Source organism: Mustela lutreola, chromosome 16 (genome assembly GCF_030435805.1).
Source record: "Mustela lutreola isolate mMusLut2 chromosome 16, mMusLut2.pri, whole genome shotgun sequence".
Lineage (NCBI taxonomy): Eukaryota > Metazoa > Chordata > Mammalia > Carnivora > Mustelidae > Mustela > Mustela lutreola.
This window is the reverse complement of record NC_081305.1, coordinates 54,073,568-54,091,579: the sequence shown is the minus strand read 5'-3', so window position 1 is coordinate 54,091,579 and position 18,012 is coordinate 54,073,568. Positions and strand designations below refer to the sequence as shown.

General features: G+C 47.2%; 1 protein-coding gene across 2 annotated transcripts; it reads right to left on the bottom strand.

The window, feature by feature from the left end:
- Positions 1–1,221: 1,221 nt before the first annotated feature.
- Positions 1,222–15,479, bottom strand: LOC131817553 (sialic acid-binding Ig-like lectin 5). 2 transcript variants are annotated; one of them, XM_059151053.1, is made up of 10 exons: positions 15,339–15,479; positions 14,436–14,500; positions 13,976–14,356; positions 13,471–13,749; positions 13,186–13,233; positions 12,351–12,608; positions 11,984–12,268; positions 11,682–11,781; positions 10,369–10,450; positions 8,946–10,025 (listed from the first exon to the last, which is right to left on the bottom strand). In XM_059151053.1, exons 2-10 carry the CDS (start codon positions 14,488–14,490, stop codon positions 9,750–9,752), a joined length of 1,764 nt encoding a protein of 587 aa, XP_059007036.1. In that variant the 5' UTR covers positions 14,491–14,500; positions 15,339–15,479; the 3' UTR covers positions 8,946–9,749. The 2 variants fall into 2 exon arrangements, with proteins under 2 accessions (XP_059007037.1, XP_059007036.1); XM_059151054.1 differs by lacking the exons at positions 8,946–10,025; positions 15,339–15,479 and adding an exon at positions 1,222–2,512.
- Positions 15,480–18,012: the final 2,533 nt, after the last annotated feature.

Here is an 18,012-nt window from a genome sequence, read left to right as displayed (position 1 = left end):
CATCTGCCTTCGGCTCAGATCATGATCCCAGCATCCTGGGATCGAGCATGTCAGACTCCCTGCTCGGCAGGGACCCTGCTTCTCCCTTTCCAGTTCCCCCTGCTTACATTCCTGCTCTTGCTGTCTCTCTGTCAGGTAGATAAATAAAATCTTTTAAAAATACAATAAAAATTAAAAATAAAAAAAGAAAAGAAAGTACGTGAGGAAGAGCAGTGGGGACATGCTGTTAGGCAGGATAGGTCTGGTGGATGGTTGTCTTGGGGTCAGACCTACTGGGTCTCGCTGGCTCAAGGCAGTTCTTATTGGTTGAGGGGGTAGTTTCACTTCCCATCACGATGCTCCCCCCTCCTCCAAGGTCTCTCGCCTGAGTTCAGAGATAAGCTGGAATGAAGAACTTAATCAATTAGAAAGTACAGACTGAGGCAGCGCCTGGGTGGCTCAGTCTCATGAAGGGTCCTATTCTTGACCTCAGCTCAGGTCTTGATCTCAGGGTGGTGAGTTCAAGCCCCAGGCTGGGCTTCACGCTGGGCATGGAGCCTACTTTAAAAAAAAAGTACTGACTGAGGTCAAAGTGGAGGTGGTTGACATCCTCTGTCATTCCCCAGAGACGCAGTCCTAGCTGGTCAGTCAGGAATTTTCTGATCAGCACCAAAGAGTCTGCCACAAGGGTCCCTCCATCCCCCAAAGGAAGATGAGGTAATCTTAGGAGGACACCCCTTACCTTCACCTCTCCACACAAGAGAAAGCAGCCTCACCTGGACCAATCCTTTTCTCATGCTATAACTTTCTTGCCCTACCTCCTTCTAGAAAAATTTCCATTTTGTACCTTAATTAAAAGCTTAATGTCAGGCACTTACGATCAGGAAAGCTCAGAAAAGCTCATTGGGCACCGGCATGACAGTGCCGCTGGGGAAGTTTCAGCTGCTTTCATTTTAGTGCTTTCTTGAGAAAAAAAATAATAATAACAAGTTAGTTCAGCTTTACAGGAGAGGCGAGAATGAGCTCTTTCTTCTGTCCAGGCTCTGAGCCGCGGTGCGTGCAAGGACTCAGAGGCGAAGGACCAGCCCTTGGACGCAAGGTGAAGCGAAGAGGCAGGGCCTCCAGGGGAGGGATCTCAAACTGCACAGCCTTGGGCTGAACAACACAGAGGTGGTTGTAAGGAAGAAAGCAGAGAGAAGTGCAGATGAGCGGGGCCAAGGAACAAAAATTCCACCGAGTAAATGAGGATGTAATTGGCTTTATTCAATGACTCCTAAATTGGGCAGCATTCCATCCCGTAAAGAGACAGGCACTCTGAGGGGCTGCACGTAGGTTTTTATAGGCAGGAGGGTGGGGCAAGGGAGTTATTACCAAAAGAAAAGATTTTTTTTTTCAGGTCAGGCCATCTTTTGGGGGAAGCTCTCATCCTGCTGGTGACCTCATCAGGGCTGATCAGGAAATTTCAGATCCTCTGTTGAAAGGTCACATTTCCGGGAGAGATTGAGACTGCTGTTACTCTTGGTTTGCTCAGTTGTGGGGGCAAGTGTCTCCACTTTGGGTCCGTGGTTTCTTTTCCAACAGTAGCTAGCAGGGAGGGTGTGATGGACTTTAAAAGCTGGGGGCGGCCAATACTCGTGATGTATTGTCTAAGGCTAGAGAGCCTTGAAGGCGGTTGTGTAGGAGACACAGGGTCAGCTCTCTGGCTGCTGGACACATCGCTGTGGGGCCCATCTGTGAGACAGGGAAGGGACTGGAGGTCAGGAGGTGAAGGAATGTGCTAGAAGAATTGACAGGTACAAGTGGGATGAGGAGAAGACTCCACAGAGATGATAAGAGGCACATATGTTATGAATCAAACACCAGGCTGAGCGACTGGTCTTTCTTTCCCGGGGGGGGGGGGTGCTCTGAAGAGCTCTGGGAAGGAGAATGACCCCAGCAGGTTGCTACCCTGTGCTCTGGGCCTGGTCATCCCAAGCCTCAGGGTAACTTGCCAATTATTTTTCTGTCCAAAGAAGAGAGAGCAGTAGGTACTGAGCACAGGTAAGGCAGTTGAGATGGGACTTTTGTTGGTTGATTTCTGTGTGTTAATTTCTTTAATGTCCACAACCACCTCTGAGGCAGAATGCGCGATCTCTGATTTACAGAATGGGAAACTGAGGCACAGAAAGATGAAGTGACTTCCTTGGCAGCCTACATGAGAGCCCAAGTCAGCTCCACCTGGGGACACTCGGCCAGTCCTTCCTGTTCATATTGCCACAGTGGTTCACATGCTTTGCTGATTAGTGCCTGACTTCTCCTCTGCCCCAGGAGCTGCAATTCCTCAGGCCAAGCTCTAAGCATCCTCATTTGTTGTCTTGATCTCTGAGTACTCGCTGGTGCCAGCGCTCTCCTCATCCTTAGGCTCCCTCAGCTTCATTCTGTGAAAGCTGAAGGAGGCGTAATGGAGCTCCTGTTGCTCCCCTGAGGGAGGGGCATCCCCGGTAGGGGTTGCTTGGGTTGGGGGGCTGTCTGGACAGGACTTTTGCCTGGAACCCTGAAGAAAGGAGAAACAAGGGAGTCAGAGAAGGAATAAGGCAAGTATGGGATAATGGGTCATTCATTCATTCATTCATTCATCCTCCTATTCACAGACACTTCCTATGAATCCAACGCTTCACTCATCCATTTAAAATCCTGTAATGCTGGGGCGCCTGGGTGGCTCAGTCGGTTAAGCGTATGCCTTCAGCTCAGGTCATGATCCCCGGGTCCCAGTCCCAGGACTGAGTCCTGCATCCGGTTCCCTGTTCAGCAGAGATCCTGCTTCTTCCTCTGTCCTTCCCCCGACTCATGCTCTCTCTCAAATAAATAAAATCTTAAAAAAATAAAATAAAATTCTGTAAGGCAAAAAGATAGATAAAATAAAATTCTGTAATGCTACGACTGATTAGGCCATATTGAAGGTTTACTAATCACGTTTAATCCCCACACTGTGAAGGATACTGATTTCCCCCATTTTACAGATTAGGGAGACTGAGGTGGGGGAAGGTAAAGTAACTTGCCCTCTAGTCACCAGCAGAGCCAGGAACAAAATGAGTTCTGTTGTGTTATTGGAAATAAAAAGGGGAAGAAATACTCGGACAAAATAAAGATAAAATTCCCAGAATTGAATAAAGATAAACTAACGCAGCTGAAAAGGGCCCACAAATGGAAGATTTTAAAAAGAGCAAGGGAGGGACACCTGGATGGCTCAGTGGGTTAAAGTCCTGCCTTCGGCTCGGGTCATGATCCCAGGGTCCTGGGATCGAACCCCACATCGGGCTCTCTACTCAGTGGGGAGCCTTCTTCCTCCTCTCTCTCTGCCTGCTTCTCTGCCTACTTGTGATCTCTGTCAAATAAATAAAATCTTTAAAAAATAATTTAAAAATTAAAAAAAAAATTTTAAAAGAGCAGGAAAACTACATACCCTAATACAGCACAGTAAATCTTAAGAATACCAAAACTGGGAGCACCTGGGTGGTTCAGTGGGTTAAGCGACTGACTTCAGTTTGGGTCATGATCTCAGGGTCCTGGGATCAAGCCCCCACATCGGGCTCTTTGCTCAGAAGGGAGCCTGCTTCTTCTTTCTCTCTCTCTGCCTGTCACTCCCCCAGCTTGTGTGGGGCACTCTGTGCTCTTTCTCTGTGTGTGTGTCAAATAAACAAACCAAATCTTAAAAATATATATATATCAAAACCGAAGAGAAAAATGTAAAAGTTTCCAGTGACAATGAGTGGATCGCTTAGAAACATGAAAGATTCATAAAGACATAAAATTTCCTTTTCTTTTTTTTTTTTTTTTTTTTTTTGAGAGAGAGACAGAATGCATGTATGCAAGCAGGGGGAGGGGCAGAAGGAGAGGGAGAGAGAATCTCAAGCAGATTCCCCAGTGAGCACAGAGCCTGACCGGGCCTAGATGTCACGATCCTGAGATCATGACTGAGCTGAAATCAGGAGTCAGAAACTTAATCACCTGAGCCACCCAGGTGTCCCTAGACATAACCTTTCTTAACCGTGACACTGGGTACAAGAAACAAGAGAGTACAGTGTTGAAAGAGTTAAAGGAAGAGGGTGCATGGCTTGCTCAGTGGGTAGAGCTTGTGACTTTTAATCTTGGGGCTGCAAGTTTGAGTCCCATGTTGCGCATAAAGTTTCCTTAAAGGATAAATAAGATAAAATAACAAAATAAAGCATTGAAGGAACATCAGTTTGATCCTAGAAATTATATCCTGCCAAATGAAATTCAAATGTAGGAGCATGAAAAAAGCTTCAAACACACAAGTCCTCAGAAGTCTTAACACAAGAAAACCCATATTGAAAGCATGTTGGGAGGAAGAATTCAAATAAAAGTAACAAAACCTGAAAATGCTGCAATAAATATGGGGTACAAAGGTGACAAAGTACCCCAGTAAAATGCGTGGTTGTATCTTAAAAGACCAAATTTAAATATGTTAAGTATGTTCATAATAACCCAGAATGAAAAATGAAGATCTAGAAAAAAGCACCAACATCTTGGAAAGTGGAGGGAAAGGAGAACACGAGATATATAAAAGAACACTAAAGTTTTTTTGTTGGATATAAGAGAGATATATTAATTTTTTAAGAAAGGAGAAAATGGAATATGGGAAAAAATGGAACCTAGAGGATAGAGTATTTCTAAAATATGTGGGCTCACAACCCTGAGATCAAGAGTCACAGGCTCTTCCTACTGAGCCAGAAGGTGCCCTGTGATAATTTTTAAATCGGGAAAAAAAAAAGAAAAAGAAAAGCCTGTTAAAATGGCCAACAGACACATGAAAAAGTGCTCAATATCACTTGCATCATGGAAATACAAAGCAAAAACCACAATGAGATACCATCTCACACCAGTCAGAATGACTAAAATTAACAGATGTAGGCAAGCATGCGGAGAATAGGGAACCCTCCCACACTGTTGGTGGGAATGCAAGCTGGTGCAGCCATTCTAGAAAACAGCATAGAGGTTCCTCAAAAAGTTGAAAATAGGGGCACTTGGGTGGCTCAGAGGGTTAAACCTCTGCCTTCGGCTCAGGTCATGGTCTCAGGGTCCTGGGATCGAGGCCCGCATCAGGCTCTCTGCTAGGCGAGGAGCCTGCTTCCTCCTCTCTCTCTCTGCCTGCCTCTCTGCCTCCTTATGATCTCTCTGTCAAATAAATAAATAAAATATTTTTTTTAAAAAGGTTGAAAATAGAGCTACCCTATGACCCAGCAGTTGCACTACTGGGTATTTACCCTAAAGATACAAATATAGTGATCCAAAGGGGCACATGTACCTGAATGTTTATAGCAGTAATGTCCATAATAACCAAACCATGGAAAGAACCCATATGTCCATCAACAGATGAATGAACAAAAAAGATGTGGTATATATACACAATGGAATACTATGCAGCCATCAAAGGAAATGAAATCTTGCCATTTGCAGTGACGTAGATGGAACTAGAGGGTATTATGTTAAGCAAGATAAGTCAGAAAAAGACAATTATCATATGATCTCTCTGATATGCGGAATTTAAGAAACAAAACAGAGGATCATAGGGGAAGAGAGGGAAAAAAGCAAGAAGAAATCAGAAAGGGAGACAAACCATAAGAGACTCTTAATCATAGGAAACAAACTGAGGGTTGTTGGAAGAGTGGGGGTGGAGGGATGTGGTAACTGGGTGATAGGCATTAAGGAGGACATCAGATGTAATGAGCACTGGGTGTTATATAAGACCCATGAATCACTGAGCTGTACCTATGAAACCAGTAATATATTACATGTTAATTTTTTTTAAAACCTGTTAAAAATACTTCAATATTGGGGCGCCTGGGTGGCTCAGTGGGTTAAAGCCTTTGCCTTCGGCTTAGGTCATGATCCTAAGGTCCTGGGATTGAGCCCCGCATCAGGCTCTCTGCTTGGCAAGGAACCTGCTTCCCCTTCTCTCTCTGCCTGCCTCTCTGCCTACTTGTGATCTCTGTCTGTCGAATAAATAAATAAAAATCTTTAAAAAAAATACTTCAGTGTCTATATACAAATTATTAGAACTAACAAGGGAGCTTAGGGGTGCCTGGCTGGCTCAGTAGGTCGGTGGACCATGCACCTCTTGATTTCAGGGTTTGTAAGTCTGAGCCCCATAATGGGTGTAGAGATTACTTAAAAATAGAATCTTTAGGGGTGCCTAAAAGCCTCTGCCTTCGGCTCAGGTCATGATCTCAGGGTCCTGGGATCGAGCCCCACATCAGGCTCTCTGCTCAACAGGGAGCCTGCTTCTCCCTCTCCTCTCTGCCTGCCTCTCTGCCTACTTGTGATCTCTGTCTGTCAAATAAATAAATAAAATCTTTAAAAAAAAAATAGAATCTTTTAAAAAAAACTAACACGAGGGTTTAGCGAGCTAGAAGAATATAAGATCAATATATTTGTAATTGCTTTTCACGTGTTGCTGCGTCTACAGAGAGAACAAAGACAATTCTCAGCATCCAGACCAGCACCCCAAAGAGCTGGGTGTCACTGGGAAGAAACGAACATTTACAGTGGATCCCCAGAAGAACTCTGCAGGGGTGTTCAGCCCCACCACGGTAGAAAGTAGAAGGAGAAGCTGCATGGACACAATAAGGAACTGGCGACTGTGGACTCTTTCGCCACCCACTACCCACACTCCTTATGACACAGACCTCTGTGACCAGAAAATAGAGTCTGAGTGTGCTCACTTTCCTACCACTGATTCAGGAGACTGCGTCACTTACTGAAATATGAAATCTCTTAGAGGAAATATATGTCTGCAGAGGATGCAGATGGTATCCCTCTGTAAAACTGTGGTACAGCGGGGTTATGAGTAGATCTAAAAATGCTCCAGCTACCAAACCAATAAGAATCTAAATGACACACTATTTGTAATTTTTTAAAATTTTAAAATGCTTTATATAAATTTTTTGAAGTTTATTATTATTACTATTACTATTATTATTATTTTAGTAATCTCTACACCCAACATGGGGCTCAAACCCATGACCTAGAGATCAGAAGTTGCATGATCCTCCCACTAAGACAACCAGGTGTCCTAACGCTTCATAATTTTTTAAGATTTTATTTATTTATTTGACAGACAAAGATCACAAATAGGCAGAGAGGCAGGCGGGGGGCGGCGGGGGGGAAGCAGGCTCCCTGCTTAGCAGAGAGCCCGATGTGGGTCTCGATCCCAGGACCCTGAGATCATGACCTGAGCTGAAGGCAGAGGCTTAACTCACTGAGCCACCCAAGTGCCCCACTTCATATTTTTTTTTAAAGATTTATTTATTTATTTGAGAGAGAGAGCCTGTGTGCATGTGTGTGAGAGCTGGGGTGGGGAGAGGAGGAAAGGGAGAAAGAGTTAGGGGAATTCTCCATGCTGAGCACAGAGCCTGGTGCAGGGATCAATCTCATGACCCTGAGATCCTGACTTGAGCCAAAATCAAGAGCTGGCTGCTCAACCGACTGATCCACCCAGGCATCCCAACACTTCATAAATTTTTTTTTAAAGATTTAAAGATTTTATTTATTTATCTATTTATTTATTTGACAGACAGAGGTCACAAGCAGGCAGAGAGACAGGCGGGGAGGGGCGGGGAGGGGAAGCAGGCTCCCTGCTGAGCAGAGAGCCCGATGCAGGACTCGATCCCAGGACCCTGAGATCATGACCTGAGCTAAAGGAAGAGACTTAACCCACTGAGCCACCCAGGCACCCCAAATTTTTAACAAATGTTTTCATTCTGTTTTATCATTGATGAATGATCAGAAGATGCACTTTTTAAAAGATAGCATTTGTAGTACTAACAAAGCTGGTTATTAAGAAAGTAAAATAAAAGTTTGCAAGACCTGTCTGAAGGAATTCTACATCTTTTTTGGAAAAAACTGAAACTAATATCTGTTTTTATGGGCAAGAAGACCGGAATTTATAAATAAATAAATTCTTCCCAAGTTGATCTACAGATGTAATTCCAATAAAAACACCAATAGGAGGACTTTTTGGAATGTGATAAACTAGTTCTAATGTTTAAATAGATTGGCAATGGGGCAACTGGGTGGCTCAGTCAGTAGAGCATGTGACTCTTGGTCTCGGGGTTGTGAGTTAGAGCTCCATATTAGGCATGAGTCTACTTTAAAAAAAAAAAAATGAAATAAAGGGGACACCTGGATGGCTCAGTCATTTAAGTGTCTGCCTTCAGCTCAGGTCATGATCTCAGGGTCCTGGGATAGAGCCCTGTATGGGCTCGCTGCTTGGCAGGAAGCCAGCTTTTCCCTCTCCCACTCCCCTTGTCTGTGTTCCCTCCCTCGCTGTCTCTCTCTCTGTCAAATAAATGAATAAAATCTTAAAGAAAAACGATTTTATTTATTTATTTTTCAGGGAGAGCGAGCACAAGCAAGGATAGTGGAAGAGGGAGAAGCAGACTTCCCACTGAACACAGAGCCCAACATGGGGCTCCATCCCAGGACTCCAGGATCATGACCTGAGACCAAGCAGACATTTAACAACAGAGCCACCCAGGTGCCCCAATAAAATCTTTTTTTTTTTTTTTTAAGAAACTATACTTGAATATCCTTCTAATCCTAGGGTAAGAAAGATTTTCTTAAATGAGACTCAAAGTCACTCAACAGAAAGGAAGAGATTGTTGAATATGGTTATATTACAATTAAGAACTAACCTTCATCAAGGTCACCTTTAAAAAGTGAAGACAAGTTACTCACTGGAGAAGATATTTACAATGCATATAATAGAGGAAAAGTAGTATGAAAATGTATAAAACTCTCCAATAAATTCAATAACAAAGTCGAACACCCAATAGGAAAATGGGCTGCTGATGGGACCAGGCATTTTAGAGAGGAGGTGTTCATATACCAGTAAAGGCAGAGACATTTTCATCCTCATTGACAACCAAAGAAATGCAAATCAATACCAGAGTAAGATAGTGAGATGGAAAAAAAAAAAATCAGAAAACCAAGTGCTACAGAGATTATAGACTAACAGCATCTGATAGGCATAGATGGATGTATAAATGGATGCGTTTGCTCTGGAAAACCTGGTCAACCAGAACATTCACATACCCTCCCACCTAGTAACTAAATTCTTATGTAACAATGAAGAAAAACTCTTCCATGTGAATGCAATGAGATATGAACCAGAAATCTGGAACAATTCAAATGTCCAGCAGCAGGATCTTAAGCAAAAGACATAATCATAAAATGAAACAGACAGCGGCAATGTCCCGCAACACAGATGATTCTCCATGACGTAACTCACGGCGCTGGGTCTACAAAAGCAAGTCCTAGAAGAATGCACAGAATGTGACAACCTTTGTTGGTGCAGAAGCAATGAAACTAAACAGCAACTCTTTTAGGCATATGTCCATGGGATAACGCTAGCAAGAAAAGACTCAACAGTGGTTCCTGGGGATGGGGTCACAGAGCAACCTGAGTGTATGGAAGTTAGGGTCAGTGTTTGAGGTCTTCGGTTGGATACTAGGGTCACAGCTGCTTATCATATCATGAACAAAAGGAGTAAGCACAAATGAACAATGCTTGTTCCTGCAATAAGGGGTTGGTCACGAATCAAGCATTTTGGATAACTCCATTTAGAGTGACATGGGTGCAATTTTGTAAGAGGTGAGAGGGGACATGTTGCACATGGAGTGAGAGACAACTGCAGTCCCCTGCCCGCAAAGACGTCACAAATACAACAGGGCAGAGACAAGCAAAGGCAGTGATGTTGTGTATGGTGCCCCTCAAGACAGGGATAGACACGGAGCTCTCTCTTTGAGAAAGAGACACAGACACTGGCAGGGAGGGGGATGGCAAAAGCTTCCCTGAGCAGACGGTGTTGGTACTGGAGCTGGAATGGCGATCGCAAGAGGTGGTCTAGTGGAAACGGGGACAGGAGTTTGGAGGAACTGTACACGCAAAGGCTCCAAGTCGTAGGGGAGCAGGTGTGTATGGAGACCGTGAGAAAGCCAGTGTAGCTGGACCACAGCAGGACCAAGGCTGGAGTGGCCATCAGGAGACTGCTAGAGGGATTTTAAATATCAGACCAAGGAACATGACTCAATTCTCTAAACAACATCATTGAAACTCCCAAATGGCTGGAAAGCAATAGAGTTTGGGAGAGGTTCCATCAGGCTGTGTCTAGAAAAGGCCGATCAGCGGGGATGGAACAAGAGGTGACCAGAGGGCCACTGGCTCTGGGAGATGAAGGTGAAGAACAGAAGGGAGGTCAACTCCCAGGCGTTCTTCCAGGAGACCAGGGCAGAGCAGGGGGTGGGGAAACGCTGGGAGCCCCATCTGGACTCAGAAGGGACAAGCCCAACAAACCCCCCAACTGCATGAGAGGACACCAGCATCACTCACCCAGGCCACTGTACCCATGACAGGATCTTCGTCATCCAGGCCCTCTCGGCTCCCAGATGCTTGCTTCCTGCGGGCCTTCACTCTAAGGGGAGAAAGCAGCATGCTGCAGCCACGGCTCAGACTCACATGGGCCGGCTGCCCGCTCCCTGGTGAGAGGGCATCCAGACCCCAGAACCAACCTCAGACCTTCCTGACCTGCACATAAGCACTACGTCCCTCTGGGTGAGCAGAGGTTTGGCTGGACCAACTTCATCACTAAAGATGCCTTTAACATGGGGGCGCCTGGGTGGCTCAGTGGGTTAAAGCCTCTGCCTTCGGCTCAGGTCATGATCCCAGGGTCCTCGGATTGAGCCCTGCGTCGGGCTCTCTGCTCTGCAGGGAGCCTGCTTCCTCCCCTCTCTCTCTCTGCCTGCCTCTCTGCCTATTTGTGATTTCTCTCTCTGTGTCAAATAAATAAAATCTTAAAAAAAAAAAAAAAAGATGCTCCTAACACATAAACCCTGGGGCCCAAGTGGTCATAGCAGCGTTCTTCGTGACAGCTCAAATGTAGAAACAACCCAAATGTCTATCAATACACGAATGACAAAATGGGCTCCATCCATGCAATGGAACGGCATATGGAGATAAAAAAAGGATGAGGTATTGGGCACCTGGGTGGCTCAGCTGTTTAAGCGTCTGCTTTCAGCTCAGGTCATGATCCCAGGGTCCTGGAATCAAGCCCCACTCAGGCTCCCTGCTCAGTGAGGAATCTGTATCTCCCTCTGCCTCTGCCTCTGCCTCTGCCTCTTCCCCGTACTGGTGCTCACTCTTTCTCAAATAAATAAATAAAAATCTTTTTTTTTTTTTTTAAAGGACTGACTGACACATTCCACAACATGCAGGACCCTTGAAGACATGCTAAGTGAAAGGGGTCAGTCACGAAGGACCCCATGTTGCATGACTCCACTTAACACAGAATGTCCTCAATAAGAGGCAAAGGCAGAGAGACAGAAAATAGACTGGCGGTTGCCTTGCGCTGGGGGAGGACGGGGCCAGGATGAAAATCAAGGAGAAAAGGGTTTCTTTTGTTTGTTTCTTTTTCATTTGGAGATTGATGAAAAAGTCCTAGAATTGTGGTCATGGATGCACAGCTCTGAATATGCTAAAAGCCACTGAATTGAACCCTGTAAACATGTGGGAGTGGTATCTCCATGCAGCCCTTATCCCCCCACCACCCAGAAGATGCCCCCTGGATCTACTCTACTCCGCTCTGCGTTTCTGGGATTGAGTGACCTCTCTCCGCACTCCCTGTACCTCTCCCGACAATGACTTACATGCAAAAGAAGAGGAGGCACAAACTTAGGGAGAGCAGAGCCATGGCACCAGCACCTCCAAGAGCTGCGGGCACTGCTCCTGCCAGGAGCACTGGTTTCCCTGCAGGGAAGAGGCATGGGGAGACTCATTTCTGGGCCTCTGTCTCTTGCTCTCCTACCTCCTCGCAGAACTTGCTGCAGACGGAGCAGCACCCTATCCCACCAGTCACCCCCTGTGCAGACCCCAGCCCCACCCCCAGACCTTCTTTTCTAGGATCCAGACTCCCCCCTTCCTACACCTCTGCCCCTGACAGCTCCCAGACCTGGAAGCAGCAGGACAGCGGCGCTCTGTTTCCCGTGGTCATTCCGGGCCTCACAGCTGAGTCTGAGGCCAGAGCCCAGCGGCCCACTGAGGCTCAGGGAGCTGTTGGCCCAGGGCCCTGCAAGGCTGGAGGTGGCGGTGCAGGAGGCGTTGCTGTGGTTCCCCTCCAGCAGCTCCTCCCCCAGCCGCCAGCGCAGTGTGGGGGCCGGCTGGGCTCGGGAGGAGCAGTTACAGTGCGGCCCCTCGCCCTCCCAGGAGCAGGAGGGGCTGAGCAGCCGAGGGGGATCTGCGGGAGAAAGGGGAGGGGTCGGCCGTGTCTCTCCTCCCCAGGCCCAGGGCAGCCTGCCCCCAGGGGTCCCCACACTCACAGACCACAGAGAGATGCAGGGAGATGTGCTGGGAGCCCAGTGCGTTCTGGGCTTGGCAGGTGAGGTCTCCTTCATGCTCCATTTGTATCTGAGGGAGCTCCAGGATCCCAGGGTGTGCGGGATGGGAGGAGCTCAGAGTCTGTCCCCCCAGGACCCAGCTCAGCTGGGCTGGGGGGTTGCCTTCAGCAACACAGAGCAGCCGTGGAATCTGGCCTTCCTGGGTGAGAATGGTCAAGCCCTTTTCCAGAATCTTCAGGGCTTTGGGAGAGAGATGCAGAGAGAGAGGGAGAGCACCCGCTCCAGTTGTGGGAGGCTGGCAGTCTCCTTCCTCCCTCCTTCGCAGGAGCTGGTTGGCATTTCCCTCTCCTTCCTTGACCCAATGACTTGGTTCCATCAGGGCTGAAAGGCTGGCTTTACGCCCCAAAGAGTTTGACCTCAGGTGTCTGTGCCTCGTATCTTCAGCGGAGGCTCAGTGTCCCACTGGGACATGCCTGGGGTGCTTGGTGGCTTCACTCAGTGAACGTGCCAGGAAATAGGATGGAGGAAGCTGGGGTGGCAGGGTAGGCGGGAAGCCAGAGGTGTGCCACTCCTGAGGTGAAACAGGCTTTGAGTAGTTAGTGTGCGTGTGTGTGCGTGTGTGCACGCGTGAGCATGGGTGTGTGGGAATGCGGGTGCGTGCACCCGTGGGAGGTAGGGGGCTGCTGATTTTTATTTTTGCTTTTCCCCTATCTGATCCCATTCAAGCTATGATCCCCTCCCCTTTGCTGGGAGCTGACCCCCTACACCCACCCCAGGGCCTGGGTCTCAGTCTCCAAGAAGATAGGTTCTTTCCTACCTGTGCCATCGCTGGAGAGGAGGCTGATGGTGAGGTTTTGGGGAGCATCTGGGATGGAAAGATAAGGCCCGCCTCAGACCTGATGATTAGGATTGAAGATGACCCAGAACCCAAGGAGGGGTAGAGGACCACAGGGAAAGTGGGGAATGCTGCCCTTGTCCACTCCGCACCTACACTCTCAAGGTGCATCTGCATACACACACACACACACACACACACACACACACACACACACACACAGAGTCCCCACTATGTGGGGGGCCCAGCTATCCCTCCAGCACTCACAGGAGACATTGAGCCTGATGGTTCTTTCCACGGTGCCCTGAACTCCTGGCAGGTGCACCTGACAGGTGAGGTTGCTGCCATGGTCCTGCACCCTTGGGGTGAGGGTCAGCACCGAGGAGTGGAGGGTCTGGGGGTCCAGCGAGTCAAGAGCACCCCCCATCCAGAAGAAGCTGAGAGGTCTTCCTTCTTCGCAGGATCCCCGCAGACTACAGGTCAGGTTCGTGGGATAGCCAGACTTCAGGGGCTCCAGAAAGTGGATGTCGGGTTCCTGTGTCAGGGCTGAGGAGGACAGACGCAGGTGCCTGGGCCCCAGGACGCTGGGTCCCCTGAGTGTGACCCTGACAGGGACCAGGGCCTCAGGACACAAGCTGACCCCAGGCCCCCATGTCTCTTCCCACCATCCCAGCCCCAAGACTTGGAGCAGGGAATGTTCCAGTGTCCTGCTGCTGTTTTAAGAGGGGGGGGGTCTCCACGTCCCAGAGCTCTCCTGGGGCCCCTGCCATACCTGCCACCTTCAGGTTCAGCTGCTTATCTTTGTAAGTGTATCTCCCATAGTCTTTCCCTATTTGGCACTTGTAGAGTCCCTGGTCGCTCCTCCTGGCCTCTCTGATCCTCAGAGAACAGTCGTTTTCCTGGGGCTTCCTGACGAGGTTGAACCGGTCCCTGAACTCTGTCTTCACGGTTTTTGTTGGATCATTTGTAGCCACAAGCTGAGAGTTATGGGAGCTGTCCCCACTCCAGAACCAGTACACGTAGGGCCTCTCATGGGTAGACCACGAGCTCCAGGGATAGGAGAAGGAGCAGGGCAGGTGCACACACAGACCCTCCTGCACCGTCACTGTGTCCTGCACTTGAAGCTGGTACCCCCAGGCCTCTTGCAGGGACCCTGTGGGGACACAGAGGCTCAGCTGTGGCTCTGGGACACCCACACTGTGCCCTCCAGACCTCCCCCTTGGCCTACTTACCCCCCCACAGCAGGGGCAGCAGCAGTAGGGACACCATGTCTGCATCAGCCGGCATTCAGGTCCCTCTGTTGGGGAAGGAACTGGCCCAAATCAGGGGGTGAGGCCAAGGAAACCCCAACAGGAAGCTGCGTGTCAGAGCTGTGGTCACTGCAGAAAGGGAACTTGGGCAGCAACGGGCACTGGGGAGGAATTACCATGTCTCACCTCTGCATCTGACACAGCAGTTGAGAACACCAAGACCCCCACCTCCCACCCCCGAAGGCTGGGATGCTTGTCCAGATGTGAATCTGGACATGAACACCTTCCAAATGACATTTAAATCGAAAGTGAGGTCAGCAAAGGGCCAGAGCAGCTAGAAAAGAGAAACAGAGAGGGTGCAGCCAGCCTCAGCCCCTTCCCCCAGCCCTTTCTCTTCCCAGTTTGCCATCAGCCTGTGGGTCCAGTCCCGGAGCTGCTTCGGGGAATGCCCAGCAGGGCCCTGGGGTCTTAGTTCTTCATCATGTTCTACAGTCCTTTGGACACGGATCACACATGGAGCCCGCTGAGCTCCAGCTCCAGGATTTCAACAGTCATCCAGACCCAGAGCAGCCGCACCCAGCAGATCTGCAGAACCACCACTCAGATAAAGAATCTGATGAGTGGGTTGCCTGGGTGGTTCAGTTGGTTAAGCAACTGCCTTTGGTTCAGATCATGACCCTGGAGTCCTAGGATCGAGTCCCACATTGGGCTCCCAGCCCCGTGGGGAGTCTGCTTTTCCTTCTGTGACCTTCTCCATTCTCATGCTCTCGCTCTCTCTGTCCCTCTCAAATAAATAAATAGAAATAAGTAAATAGTCTTTTAAAAAGGAATTAAAAAAAAAAAAAAAGAATCTGATGAGCCAACGAGGAAGTAAGTGGGACTCACTGGAGCAACCAGAGGAAAATCTGCAACAGTTGCAATATTCCAGCAATCAGCTTGCCAAGGAAACAAATGAATTACTGAACTGGGGACTTCAGAAAGATGCCTCCTTAGTGACTTCTCTGGAGCAGGAAGGATTTCCAAGCAATGCAGGGAAGAATGGCTGAAAAGGAAAAGGAGCTTATTCTGCCTTCGGCTTGGGTCATGATCCCAGGGTCCTGGGATAGAGTTCTGCATCAGGCTTCTTGCTCAGCAGGGAGCCTGCTTCTCCCTCTGACCCTACCCCCCACTCACGCTCCCCTCCAAAATAAATAAAATGTTAAAAAAAGAAAAATATTTGGCCATGACCATCCATGACCAAGGCGACCCAGTGACAGCAGAGAAGCCAGTGTGGAAAGCTCAAAGGTGCACGCAGACAGAACCGCTGGTTAGTTACAGCACGCTGTTTACTATCAGAAAAAATTCTCACAAGAATATCTATATTCTGGCCCTGGTCCTGTTAGTGATGATTGCAATCTTGGGACTTATTATCTGGCAAATCTGAAGCAATTGCCTCAGGGCTGCCTTTTGCTGAGCTGTTTTCAGGGGCCAAGGCTTCTTGGAGTCTTGCCAGAACAAACAAATATCACAGGAAGAGAACATATATGCTGGAACGACCTGTCATCAGTTAGCTAGAAACTAATGACTAGCTAGACAGTGTTTTTCAAAATTTACATATACATTATATTGATTTCTCAGATTAGTGAGAGTTAATTTATGTGGATTTTTCTCATTTTTTAATTCTGATGGCCCTTCATCCTGAGTGTTTACTGACACTTGCATTCTAGGTATTTTTTTTTTTTTATAGATTTTATTTATTTGACAGACAGAGATCACAAGTAGGCAGAGAAGCAGGCAGAGAGAGAAAAAGGGAAGTAGGCTCCCCGCTGAAGAAAGAACCCAGTGCAGGGCTCCATCCCAGTACTCTGGGATCCTGACCTGAGCCGAAGGCAGAGGCTTTAACACACTCAGCCACCCAGGCGCCCTGCTAGATACATTTTTTAAAGATATTTGTGTTTTGACAGGTGACACTAGAATCTGGTAACATCACCTTTTTAGTGTATACAAGACTCATATTTTCACTAGGAACTGAGAGAGATTTACCTTCTGGCACCCAGAATATTGGAGCCTGTTAGAAACTATATATAAGCCAACACTTTTTATGACTTAGCATTTTCATTTGAATTTCTCAGCAGAAATCTGCTTTGAAAGACTTTGGCAATGTGTTTAACTGGAAAGCAAACAATTGCACTGCAATCCAAATTGAAAGTATGGATTGGAGCCATCCAGTTGTTGGGGTACATGCTATTCTGGGTTTGAAGTTTTCTTTATTGTCTACTGGTGTCCGTAACAGCTTACCCAGAACCGTCTTGTTCACAGTTTAAAGCAGTGAATTTCATTAACATGACTATACTCTCTGGAGTCCCTCTCCCCCAGTCTGTATAGAAAGGGAGATATATTTATTTTTTTTTAATATTTTACGTATTTATTTGACAGAGAGAGATCACAAGTAGGCAGAGAGGCAGGCAGAGAGAGGGGGGGGGAGAAGCAGGCTCCCTGCAGAGCAGAGAGCCTTATGCGGGGCTCTATCCCAGGACCCCGAGATCATGACCTGAGCCGATGGCAGAGGCTTTAACGCACTGAGCCACTCAGGCGCCCCAGAAAGGGCAATTTAGACAAAGTATGCTTTTGAAAGACAAATGGGAATTGTTTGGAATGATTTCCTCTTATTGTTGTTGTTCACTTGTGGTTCTGTGGTCCTGGTGAACAAGGAATGTTGCTCTCTCTCTGAAAAGGTTGTTATCTCTCTCAAAAGTCAAAAACCAGAAACAAATGCAGTCATTGTAATTTAGAATAAACAACTGGGAGGATATTCACACATGGCATACTAATTAAAAGCAAAACAGGACATCCAAATGGCCAACAGACACAAGAAAAAGGGCTCAACATGACTCGCCATCCAGGAAACACAAATCAAAACCACAATGAGACACCACCTCACACCAGTCAGAATGACTAAAATTAACAAGTCAGGAAATGACAGATGTTGGCAAGGATGCAGAGAAGGGGAAACCCTCCTACACTGTTGGTGGGAATGCAAGCTGGTGTAACCACTCTGGAAAACAGTATGGAGGTTCCTCAAAAAGTTGAAAATAGAGCTACCCTACGACCCAGCAATCGCACTACTGGGTATTTACCCAAAGGATAAAAACATAGTGATCTAAAGGGGCACCGACACCCCAATGTTTATATCAGCAATGTCCACAATGGCCAAACTATGGAAAGAACCCAGATGTCCGTCAACCAATGAATGGATACAGAAGATGTGGTATATATACACAATGGAATACTAGGCAGCCATCAAAAGAAATGAAATCTTGCCATTTGCAACGACATGGATAGAACTAGAGGGTACTATGCTAACTGAAATACATCAATCAGAGAAAGACAATTATCATATGATCTTACTGATATGTGGCATTTAAGAAATAAAACAGAGGATCATAGGGGAAGAGAAGAAAAAATAAAACAAGATGAAATTAGAGGGAGACAAACCATAATATCAAACCATATAATCATAGAAAACATATAATCATAATATATAATATAATATATACCATATAATCATAATATACAAACC

Coding starts and splice junctions, on each gene's coding strand:
- LOC131817553 (XM_059151053.1), bottom strand. CDS start 14,490: ATGCCGGCTGATGCAGACATGGTGTCCCTACTGCTGCTGCCCCTGCTG. Junction 13,750..13,975: donor GCTGAACCTGAAGGTGGCAG/GTATGGCAGGGG, acceptor TGTCCTCCTCAG/CCCTGACACAGGAACCCGAC. Junction 10,026..10,368: donor TCATGGGTACAGTGGCCTGG/GTGAGTGATGCT, acceptor TCCCTCTAGCAG/TCTCCTGATGGCCACTCCAG.